This window comes from Dendrobates tinctorius, unplaced genomic scaffold, assembly GCF_039654945.1.
Source record: "Dendrobates tinctorius isolate UK_male_01 unplaced genomic scaffold, ASM3965494v1 ptg000028l, whole genome shotgun sequence".
Lineage (NCBI taxonomy): Eukaryota > Metazoa > Chordata > Amphibia > Anura > Dendrobatidae > Dendrobates > Dendrobates tinctorius.
The window spans coordinates 6824547-6837583 of record NW_027361696.1 but is presented as its reverse complement, the minus strand read 5'-3'; the positions used below and the strand labels follow the sequence as shown (position 1 = coordinate 6837583).

At 50.5% G+C, this 13037-nt stretch overlaps 1 protein-coding gene across 1 annotated transcript in view; it reads left to right on the top strand.

Moving 5' to 3' along the window:
* The window catches only part of ADAMTS15 (ADAM metallopeptidase with thrombospondin type 1 motif 15), a 145765-nt gene extending 133474 nt beyond the window's left edge, over positions 1–12291 (top strand). Inside the window, exons 5-8 of the mRNA XM_073570054.1 lie at positions 1918–2095; positions 8951–9126; positions 9694–9869; positions 10202–12291. Coding sequence (XP_073426155.1) covers positions 1918–2095; positions 8951–9126; positions 9694–9869; positions 10202–10943 — 1272 coding nt within the window. The 3' untranslated portion in view covers positions 10944–12291. The remainder of the gene's footprint in view (positions 1–1917; positions 2096–8950; positions 9127–9693; positions 9870–10201) is intronic.
* Positions 12292–13037: the final 746 nt, after the last annotated feature.

Here is a 13037-nt window from a genome sequence, read left to right as displayed (position 1 = left end):
ACAGCCCAACAGAGGCACAGACAGTCCAACAGGTGTGTGGAAAGCATAACAGAGATGCTGACTGAACAGAGGCTCAGAAAACCCAACAGAGCCGCTGGCACCCCAGAAGAGGCACGGCAGCCCAGCAGTGGAGCGGGCAAATGTGCAGACATCCCAGAAAAGGCACGGGCTCCCCAGCAGAGGCTCTTGCATCCCAGCCGAAGAACAGACACCCCAATAGAGGTGCAGAGAGCCCAACACAGGCACAGAAAGCCCAACAGAGAAGTAGACAGCCCAACAGAGACAAGGACTTTCCCGCAGAGGTGCAGAAAGCCCAGCAGATGCACAGCCCAACAGAGGCCCGACCTCCCAGCAGAGGCGCAGACACCTCATAAGAGGCAGAGACACCCCAGCAGAGACACGGACAGCCAAACAGAGGTGCGGACAGCCCACCAGAGGCGCTGACACCCCAGCAGAGGCACGGACAGACGAGCAGAGACTCAGACAGTCCAACTGAGGTGCAGACTCCCCAGCAAAGATGCGGACACACCAGCAGAGGATCAGACAGTCCGGCAGAGACACAGACAGCTCCGCAGAGGTGCAGACACCCTAGCAGAGGTGCAGACAGCCCAACTGAGGTACTGAGGTGCAGACAGCCCAACAGAGGCACAGACAGCCCACCACAGATGCAGACAGTCGAACAGAGCTGAGGACTCCCCAGCAGAGGGGCAGACACCCCAACAGAGGAGCAGAAAGCCCAACAGAGGTGTGGACAGCCCAACAGAGGCACTGACACCCCAGCAGAGGTGAAGAAAGCCCAACACAGGCACAGACAACCCAGCACAGATGCAGACAGTCCAACAGGGGCGCACAGCCCAGAAGCAGCAAACAACCCAACAGAGGCACAGACTTCCCCGCAGAGGCGTAGACAGCCCAACAGTGGCACGGACTCCCCAGCAGAGACGCAGACAGCCCAACACAGGCACCGACAGCCCAACACAGGCACAGACAGCCCAGCACAGATGCAGACACTCCAGCAGAGGCGCAGACACTCCAGCAGAGGTGCAGACATCAGAACAGATAGATTCTATAGTTCAGAGGGTGACACGATGGACTCCCGACATATTTACATGCGCGCGCCGGTATCATCATTTTTTATATGTAAATCTGTTGGAGGATTCCGGTGACAGGACCCGTGTCACACGTCTGCTCATCCTCTGTGAGCGCTGTCATCTATGCAGGACTGCAGCTCTGCAGATTTCTCTATGATGGCTTATATGACGAGTCCTCGTTTTCTTCCTCATATGGTCGGGCACAGAAGATGCCATGTATGGCAGAGTTGAGGGCACAGGTATTCGCACAGCTCAGAACACGGTGTCCTGTACCTGAAATATACTGCAGTCCTTTGCCCTGGGTCCCACATCTGCTCCGCATTTTTGCTGTGTAATTATCCTTCTATAAAGTCACATTCACATATCTGTGACTCACAGACCTGAGCCAAACATTCTCATAGGCATATACAAGACTGTCAGGTGTAGCTCAGGAGACTGACGGCTGGTCTGTGAATCATGGATGTGTGAATCTGAACCAACAGGCACAATATTTAGGGTGCGTTCACATTACATTTAGGCACCCGTTCAGTGGCTCCCATAGGGGCTTACATTTGAACCCAACACAAAACGGGTTTCGGTCGTATGCATCGATAGGACCATACACTATAACAGTGCAGACGGAGTCATCGTGCGCTCTGTCATGCGTCATATTCGAGCATGTACGCCTACTGGAGACAAACACTCAATTGTAGTGGACTTGAGCAGAATCACAATTATCCCCCATTATATCCAAATTTGCAATGAGTTCTGATGACAATGTGGTTGGTGTGGGGTTGATAATCTGTACTACATGTGAGGTTCAGTTTTTCTTTCCCTCTCTCCAAAGGTGGACGGATCATGGGGAAAGTGGAGCCCATATGGACAGTGCTCCCGGGTCTGTGGAGGGGGCGTGCAACTGGCCAAACGGGAGTGCAGCGATCCAGAGCCATCCCATGGAGGAGCCTATTGTGAGGGTCTACGAGTGAAATACCGATCATGCTCTCTTACCCCCTGCCCTGACACTGGTAAGAGGTCACAGTGGGATAGAGCACCATATACATCACATGTATGATTAGGACACACCAGGGTAGAGCGCCGTGTATATCACATGTATGATAGGGACATACTGGGGTAGAGCACCGAGTATATTACATGTATGATGAGGATACACCAGGGTAGAGCACCATGTATATCCCATGTATAATTAGAACACACTGGGGTAGAGCGCCGTGTATATCACATGTATGATGAGGACACACCGGGGTAGAGCACTGTGTATACTACATGTATGATGAGGACACACTGGGGTAGAGCTCCATGTTTATGTCATGTATGATGAGGACACAAAGGGGTAGAGCACAGTGTATATCACATGTATGATGACGACACACTAAGGGAGAGCCCTGTGAATATCACATGCATGATGAGAACACACCAGAGTAGAGCACTGTGTATATCACATGTATGATGAGGACACACTGGGATAGAGCTCCGTGTTTATCTCATGTATGATGAGGACACGAAGGGGTAGAGCATCGTGTATATCACATGTATGATGAGGACACACCAGGGTAGAGCGCTGTGTATACCACATGTATGATGATGGCACACTGGGGTAGAGCACAGTGTATATCACATGTATGATGAGGACTCACCGGGGTAAAACACTGTCTATATCACATGTATGATGAGGACACACCGGGGTAAAGCACCATCTATATCACATGTATGATGAGGACACACCGGGGTAGAGCACGATGTATATCATGTATGATGAGGACACACCAGGGTAAAGTACCGTGCGTATCACATGTATGATGAGGACACACCAGGGTAGAGCACCTTGTGTATCACATGTATGATGGGGACACACCGGGGCAGAGCGCCGTGCATATCACATGTATGATGATGGCACACCGGGGTAGAGCACAGTGTATATCACATGTATGATGAGGACATACCTGGGTAGAGCTCCATGTATATCACAAGTATGATGAGGACACACCGGGGTAAAGCACCATCTATATCACATGTATGATGAGGACACATTGGGGTAGAGCACCATGTATATCATGTATGATGAGGACACACCAGGGTAGAGCACCGTGTGTATCACATGTATGATAAGGACACACCAGGGTAGAGCACCGTGTGTATCACATGTGTGATGAGGAAACACCGGGGTAGAGCTCTGTGAATATCACATGTATGATAAGGTCACACCAAGATAAAGCGCTGTGAATATCACATGTATGATGAAGACACACTGGCGTAGAGCACCACGTATATCACATGTATGATGAGGACACATCGAGGTAGAGCACCGTGTATATCACATGCATGATGAGGTCACACCTGGGTAGAGCACCATGTATTTCATATGTATGATGAGGACACACCGGGGTAGAGCACCACGTATATCACATGTATGATGAGGACACACTGGGGTAGAGCGCCACGTATATCACATGTATGATGAGGACACACCGGGTAAGAGCACTGTGTATATCACATATATGATGAGGACACACCAAGGGAGAGCTCTGTGAATATCACATGTATGATGAGGGCACACCGGGGTAGAGCACCGTGTATATCACATGTATGATGAGGACACACCAGGGTAAAGCACCACATATATCACATGTAAGATGAGGACACACCGGGGTAGAGCACCTTGTATGTCACATGTATGATGAGGACACACCGGGGTAGAGCACCATGTATTTCATATGTATGATGAGGACACACCGGGGTAGAGCACCACGTATATCACATGTATGATGAGGACACACTGGGGTAGAGCACCACGTATATCACATGTATGATGAGGACACACCGGGGTAGAGCACCACGTATATCACATGTATGATGAGGACACACTGGGGTAGAGCACCACGTATATCACATGTATGATGAGGACACACCGGGTTAGAGCACTGTGTATATCACATATATGATGAGGACACACCAAGGGAGAGCTCTGTGAATATCACATGTATGATGAGGGCACACCGGGGTAGAGCACCGTGTATATCACATGTATGATGAGGACACACCAGGGTAAAGCACCACATATATCACATGTATGATGAGGACACACCGGGGTAGAGCACCGTGTATGTCACATGTATGATGAGGACACACCGGGGTAAAGCTCCACTTATATCACATATATCACATGTATGATGAGGTCACACCAGGTTAGAGCGCCGTGTATATAACATGTATGATTGAGGACACACCAAGGGAGAGCACTGTGAATATCACATGTATGATGAGGGCACACCGGGGTAGAGCACCGTATATATCACATGTATGATGAGGACACATCGCGGTAAAGCTCCACATATATCACATGTATGATGAGGACACACCGGGGTAGAGCACCGTGTATATCACATGTATGATGAGCTCACATCGGGTAAGAGCGCTGTGTATATCACATGTATGATGAGGTCACACCGGGGTAGAGTGTCATGTCTATCACATGTTTGATGAGGTCACACCGGAGTAGTGCACCATGTATATCACATGTATGATGAGGACACTCAGGGGGTAGAGCGCTGTGTATATCACGTTTGATGAGCTCACATCGGGTTAGAGCGCCGTGTATATCACATGTTTGATGAGGTCACACCGGACTAGTGCGCCATGTATATCATATGTATGATGAGGACACACCGGGGTAGATCGCCATGTATATCACATGTATGATGAGGGCACATCGGGGTAGAGCTCCATGTATATCACATGTATGATGAGGGCACACTGGGGTAAGGCACTGTGTATATAACATGTATGATGAGGACACACTGGGGTAGAGCACCGTGTATATCACATGTATAATGAAGACACACTGGGGTAGAGCACCATGTATATCACATGTATGATGAGGTCACAACGGGGTAGAGCACCGTGTATATCACATGTATGATGAGGGCACACCGGGGTAGAGTGCCGTGTATATCACATGTATGATGAGGGCACACCGTGGTAGAGCACAGTGTATATCATACAGTATGTATGATAAGGACACACCGGGGTAGAGCACCATGTATATCACATGTATAATGAGGACAGACCTGGGAAAAGCACAGTGTATATCACATGTATGATGAGGACACACCGGGGTAGATCACCGTGTATATCACATGTGTGGATGGTCGGATGCAGGGAATAAAGGAAAATTCTCTGTCAAATAGAACCCTAAGACAGTGAGCATGCTGCTAGGAAGTTTTGGTTGAACCACCAAAGGCAATTGCAATATTAGCTATAGGTAGAGGGAGGAAACATGAGAAATTCAGTTTTAGACTGAGGGAGAACATGATGTTAGAGACAGCGGACAGACAATCACTGGTATTGTGTAGTCATGCAGGTGTGATGTCAGAAGAAGATTTGTATAATTGGTGTCATCAGCATAGAGATGATGCTGTAAAAAAATTTGCTAATGATTTGTCCAATAGGAGCGGTATATAGAGAGGAGGAGGGGACCTATGACCGAACCTTGAGGAAACCTGACAGTAAGAGGAGGAGGTCTAGGATTGAACCATAAGAAACCACAACAGTAAGGGGAAGAGGAGGGGGCAAATGATTAAACCTTGAGAAACTACAACAGTAAAAGGACCTAGGACTAAACCTTGAGGAACCCCAACAGTAAGAGCAGAGGGACTAAGGCTGAACCCTGAGGAACCCTGATAGTAAGAGAAAGAGACATAGGATTGAACCCCGAGGAACCCCGAGAGTAAGGCTGGTTTCACATTAGCGCTTTTTAAGCGCACGCACGGCCGGGGGTAGCTCCACCCCCGAGCCGGCTCTCTGCCCGGCGTGCCCGCCCCTTGCTTGTAGCGCCGCCTCCTAGCGCACAGCGGCGCCTGCGATCGGCGCACCCTATCTTTAGCATAGGGTGCGCAGATCGTGCGCAGGCCGTGCGCTAGTTGCGCTTTGACCTGCGCTGCGCACTTTTGACGGTGCGCCGTGCGCGCCCAAATCAAACTTTTCGGATTTTGGCGCGCACGGCGCACCGTCAAAAGTGCGCAGCGCAGGTCAAAGCGCAACTAGCGCACGGCCTGCGCACGATCTGCGCACCCTATGCTAAAGATAGGGTGCGCCGATCGCAGGCGCCGCTGTGCGCTAGGAGGCGGCGCTACAAGCAAGGGGCGGGCACGCCGGGCAGAGAGCCGGCTCGGGGGCGGAGCTACCCCCGGCCGTGCGTGCGCTTAAAATGCGCTAATGTGAAACCACCCTAAGAGGAGGGCACCTAGGGCTGAACTCTGAGGAACCCAGACAGTAAGAGGAGGGGAACTAGGACTGGACCCTGAGGAAACCCAACAGTATGATGAGGGAGCCTAAGACTGAACCCCAACAGTAAGAGAAGAGGACCGAGGACTGAAATTTGAATCCTGAGGAGCTCGACAGTAAGAGGAGGGGGCATAGGAATAAACCCTGAGGAAAGAGGAGTAGACCTAGGACTGAACCCTGAGCAAACCCTACAGTAAGAGGAGGAGGCCTAGGATTGAACCGTGAGGAACCCTGACAGTAATTGGAACGGACTTAGGACTGAGCCCTGAAAAACTCCTAAATTAAGTGGAGGGAACCTAGGACTGAACCCTGAGGAACACGAACAGTAAGAAAAGAGGAACTAGGACTGAGCACTGAGGAACCCACAGAGTAAGATGAGGGGACCTACAGTGCTGTGCAACTTACAATTTTACTTAAAAGAATGCTTTGTCCCAATTAATTTGCACAGCACTGTAGAACTGAACCCTAAGGAAACCAGACAGTAAGAGGAAGGGACTTAGGATTGAACCCTAGGGAACTTCGACAGTAGGAAGAAGAAAGGACCTAGGACTGAACCCTAAGGACCCCAACAGTAAAAGTATGGGGCTCAGGACTAAGCCCTGAGGAACCCCAAAAGTAAAAGGAGGGTTCTTATGCCTCAACATTGAATCCTGAGGAACCCGGACAGTAAGATGAGGGGACCTAAGTCGGAGCCCTGAGGAACATCGACAGTAAAAGGAGAGGGACTAGGACTGAGCCCTGAGGAATCTCAAAAGAATGAGGACGGGGCCTAGGAGTTAACCCTCATAGTAAGAGGAAGGGGCCTAAGGCTGAACCCTGAGGAACTCGGACAGTTTGAGGAGGGGTCCTAGGACTGAACCATGAGGAACCCTGACAGTAAGAGGAGGGGGGTTTCAGACTGAGCCCCAAAGAACCCCAAGAAAAAGAGGAGGGGGCCTAGGACTGAACCCTGAGGAACCCTGACAGTAAGAGGAGGTGGACTAAGGCTGAACACTGAGGTACCCTGACTGTAAGAGGATGGGGCCTAAGGCTGAACCCAGAGAAACCCAGACAGTAAGAGGAGGGTAGATCCGAAAAAAACACATATGAACCCAAAACTCACAAAAATATATAAACCTTTATTAGATAGCCAAAAGACATACATAACATACAAAGTTAAGTTTAAAAAGTGGGAAACCCAAAATGAGGCACCACTACCCACATTTAAAACAACAAGAGGTTGCACATATCAAAAAAAAACCCAAGTAATCACTCATAAGACATTGCATAGCTATGAAAATGTGCCACAGAGGCACAGTGATTCCTATACTAGTGGCCTATAGTCTTATATAAATAGTACATGTAGTGCAGAGATCGGTTTTTACCTCCTGACGGTGATGATGCCTGCCCCAATGCATGTTTCGGCGTTCAGCCTTCCTCCGGCGGAGGGTACCTAGAAGTGAACACTGATGAACCCTCTCAGTAACATGAGAGGACCTAGGACTGAGCACTGAAGAACTCCAAGAGTAAGAGGAAGGGACCTAGGACTGAATAATGAGGAACCTCAATAGTAAGAGTAGGGGGTCTAGGACTGAGCCCCGAGGAGTCCCGACAGAAAGGGGAGGGAGCCTAGGAATGATCACTGAGGAACTCTAACAGTGAGAGGAGAGAACCTAGGACTGAGCCCTGAGGAATTCCAACAGTAAGAGGAAAGGACCTAGGCCTGAACCCTGAGGAACTCCAATAGTAAGAGGAAAGGACCTAGGCCTGAACATGAAATCCTGAGGAACTCCGATAGTAAAATGAGGGGACCTGAGACTGAGTCCTGAGGAACCTTGACAGTAAGAGGAGGTGACCTAGGACTGAGCCCTGAGGAACACTGAGAGTGATGGGAGAGGGCCTAGGACTGAGCCCTGAGGAACCCTGACAGTAAGAGGAGGGGACCTAGTCCTGAGGTGCCCCGACAGTAAGAGGAGAGGACCCATTACTGAGCCATGAGGAACCACGACAGTAAGAGGTGGAGTCTAGTTCTGAACCCTGAAAGTAAGAGAAGGTGGCTTAAGGTTGAACACTGAGGAACCCTGGCAGTAAAAGGAGGGGACCTAGGACTAAACCCTGACAGTAAGAGGAAAGAACATAGGACTGAGCCCTGAGTAATCCCGACAGTAAGAGTATGGGGTCTACTCCTGAACCTTGACAGTAAGAAGAGGTGGATAAGAATGAACATTGAGGAAGCCCAAAAGTAAGAGGAGGTGGCCTAATGCCGATCCCTGAGGAACCCTGACAGGGGAGGAGATCTACGACTGAGCCCTGAGGAACCCTGACAGGGGAGGGGGCCCTGGACTGAACCCTGACATTAAGAAGAGGGAGCCTAGGCCTGAACATTGAATCATGAGGTACCCCACCAGTCAAAGGTGAGGGCCTAATGCTGAAACCAAGAACAATTAGTATATACCAAACATGGAATCTTGCAGTATCAATGGGATTTGTTCACACTTGACATGAATGATGAGGTCAGGGCACAGCACCGCATATATCATGTCAGCTCTGCCTATCTGGTGTCATATCTGATGTCTGGAGACTTTGGTTCTCTGTCACAGGGAGGAGTTTCCGGGAAGAGCAGTGCGAGGCTTTCAACGGCTTCAATCACAGCACAAATCGCCTGACGTCCACCGTAGGTTGGGTCCCCAAATACTCCGGGGTTTCACCGAGGGATAAATGCAAGCTCATCTGCAGAGCCAATGGCACCGGCTACTTCTACGTGCTGGCACCAAAGGTTAGTTCATACTTGGAGATCTGTATACAGCCCTGAGGGGGACGTAGAGGGCAGCACCGAGCACAGAGAGGGGGATATGTGTACAGCACCAAGGGGAGATGGGAGAGCAGCATAAATTATGTGGGCAGAGCTGTGTGAGAGCAGCACCAAATACAGGGGCAGAACTGTGTACAGCACTGAGTATGGGGGAAGAGCAGCACCAAATACAGGGGTAAAGTTGTGTACAGCACTGAGTACTGGGGCAGAGCAGCACAGCACTGAATATGGGGGGCAGAACTGTTTCCCTATATGCTATCTGTTCAGCCCAGCACGTGGCTCAGGAGAAGATGCTGATGCTTGGCTGGGGAAATGTTCCATCGTGTTACCGCGCTGTTCCGCTGCTCTTTCTTGTCAATGTACCGTATTTTACATAAATATTTTGCAAATTTTTGGCATCCTTTGTAGATGCCTGACATATTTCCTGGGCCTTGTGGTGTGATCCGCTGGCATCTCATGTAACCACATTGTGACCTTAGATGAGTCTATAATGTCACCTCCACCTTACACTGTGATTCCTCCACCACACAGGTCATTGATGGGACCCCGTGTGCCCCCGACTCCACCTCTGTGTGCGTACAAGGCAGATGCATTAAAGCTGGATGTGACGGCCAACTGGGATCCAAAAAGAAATTTGACAAATGCCGAGTATGTGGAGGGGACAATAAGAGCTGCAAGAAGATCTCTGGACTTTTTACTAAACCCATGTGAGTATCCTTGTTCTGCACGATTGCGAAGACCTGCGATCTTATATTCAGGGGCATGCACTCTGGGGCCGGGAACCATATAAAATGCAAAATAGGTACTTCTAGGTGGCGGCGTATCCCCCACTTTAAGATATTGTTATCATAATATTAATGCCGATCTTCGATCTTGGAGGCGACATCTTGGAGTCTGCACTTAGGGAACCTCTCAGGGATCGGTGCCACCACTTCCCGGTTTGGTCAGGGATCCTTTACTTTGTTTCCCTCCATCTGCATTTTGTTCTTGTAATGTACAGTATGGAGCCTCAGTAACCCACATCTTCTTCTCTCTGTAGACACGGGTATAATTTTGTGGTCACAGTTCCTGCTGGTGCCAGTAATTTGGATGTGAGACAACGCGGATATAAAGGTCTCATCAATGACGATAATTACCTGGCCGTGAAGAATGGACAAGGTCGTTACCTGCTGAATGGGAATTACATTGTGTCTGCAGTGGAGAGGGACATCCTGGTACGTGGCAGCCTACTGAAGTATACCGGCACCGGCACAGCCGTGGAGGCCTTACAAGCTGTCAGCGTGATCCATGAGCCGCTGACTATAGAAGTCTTGTGTGTTGGGAAGATGACGCCTCCACGGCTGAGATACTCTTTCTACATGACAAGGGAGAAGAAGGACAGTAAAAGTGCACCAGTGATAAGCAATAGTCTTGTTGCTCTCGCACCCCCACTGCCCCGACCCAGGTCCCAGTCTTACTGGACAGCAGGTAGTTGGGGATCATGCTCCGTCTCCTGTGGTGATGGCCAGCAGATTCGCTTAGTGGAATGCCGAGACCCTTGGGAACAGCTGGCATCAGACTGCCCTTCTTCTCTCCGTCCACCTGAAATAAGGACTTGTGGTGACCCATGTCCTGTATGGGAGACTGGAGAATGGACCGGGTGTTCGAAGACCTGTGGTCGTGGATTTAAGAGACGACAATTGCGCTGCTCTGCTGGAGGTGGGGTACCCTTACCAAGAGAGCACTGCACTTTGAAAAGAAAACCTCAGGAACTAGACTTCTGTGTCCTGCGCCCATGTTAGTCTGAAGAAGAGAACGGAACAGGCAAATAACTCTGAGAAATGTAAAGCCGTGCACGACACTGAGTTATAGGGGGATGGGCTGGGCTCAGGCCTGGATGATGGTGACCCAGCTTTTAGTGCCACAGAGGCTACTTTTGCATTGTGTCGCTATCGTGGACAATGTCCTGGACATTTAAAGGTTAATGCTTGACACTTTTCTTAGCGACGTGTTCTGTATTGTGTTTCTGAATAATTCTGTGTGTGTCACACTCATTACTGGCTCTAAAATGGTGACTCACGTTCTTCAGTCAGTGGATGAGCCTGTGCAGAAGTTTTGTCACTGTGTGGTCAGTCACGTCTCAGCTTTACTGCTCAGTATGAGGAAATCAAGAATCAGAACAAGTCATCAAAAAGGAGGCAGTCAAAGTCCCGAGACAACCATAATCCAAAACCATAGCATTGCTCCATGTTCAAGGCAGCGCCTGTGACCACTATGTGGCCAATGAATCTAGAAACACAACCACCCATGCCGTGGGTGACAACTTTCATTCGTGGGTCAATGGAGAATATGAGAACAATCAGAAGTTTTTGCAATCTCAATGCAATTGAAAACCCCTCAGCTTCACTCCTTGGGGGCAGTCATGGCCAGTGTGATTCTCTGCTGCAATTCACCATGGCTGGATCACCTCAGGGACAGTCATCATGGCTGGTCTAATCCTGAGCTGTGTTCACCAAGACTGCTGTGATCCTCAGGGACAGTCATTGTAGCTATTGTGATTTTCATGTTCGGTCATCCTCAGGTCCGATCCTGACACTGGTCTGATGCTAGGGTGGGTGCAGTGATCATCAGGGGGTGAACATCATGGTTGGTCTGATACTCAGGTGTGGTGATCCTCAGGGGCAATCATCATGGCAATCATCAGAGTCACACTACCATAGAATACAGCCGAGTGCTATGTGAGAAAACCGTATTGCATTCAGACCACTGTTAATCTATTGGGGCAGCTCACATCAGCGTTTATTTTCTCAGCCATATTTGACGTGTGTGTAAAATTGCAGCATGCTGTGATAGTCACCAATACTCTGCCAAGACTCGCCAATGCAAGCCTATGGGTGCGAGAAAAAAATTGCACAGCACTTGGACCAGGCTAGTGCTGTCCGATTTTTACACACCGATCTCCTTTGAAAAGCCAGCAATTCATGTGCTGCATACAGTAAAATCACACTGACAGGTTAGAATAGAATAGATATATACACATAGAATACATACCGTATTTTTCCGACTATAAGACGCACTTTTTTCCCGCAAAATTTTGGGGGAAAGTGGGGGGTGCGTCTTATGGTCGCAATACACGGTACTAACCTTCTGGCTGGTGGCAGCGGGTGGGGTTCTGCGGTGCGGTGGTGGCAGCGGGCGGCGCTCTGCGGTGCGGTGGTGGCAGTGGGCTGTGCTCCGGTGCAGGGGCGGCGTGTCCGCCAGCATTTCTTCGCAGCCCGGAGGCCCCCGCACTTCCCTTGCTGGCCGCCGCCAGCAAGGGAAGTGCGGGGGCCTCCGGGCTGCGAAGAAATGCCGGCGGAGCCGCCGCCCCTGCATCGGAGCACAGCCCGCTGCCACCACCGCACCGCAGAGCGCCGCCCGCTGCCACCACCGCAGAGCCCACCTGCCCCAGCACAGCTGCCCCTGCCTCAGCACAGCTGCGCCAGCACTGCTGCCCCAGCACAGCTGCCCCTGCCTCAGCACAGCTGCCCCAGCCCCAGCACTGCTGCCCCAGCCCCAGCACTGCTGCCCCAGCACAGCTGCCCCTGCCCCAGCACAGCTGCCCCTGCCTCAGCACAGCTGCCCGAGCCCCAGCACTGCTGCCCATGCCCCAGCACAGCTGTCCCAGCACAGTTGCCCCTACCCCAGCGCAGCTGCCCCAGCACGAGCCTGGACCACTGAATGACCCCTGTGACTACTTCTCCACCTGTGCCGGATCCCTTCCCAGGTAAGCTGAATTCGGACTGTAAGACGGACCCCCATTTGACACATTATTTTTTTTCCCCTATTTTCCTACTGAAAATTGGGGTGCGTCTTATGGTCCGGTGCGTCTTATAGTCCGAAAAATACGGTAAATA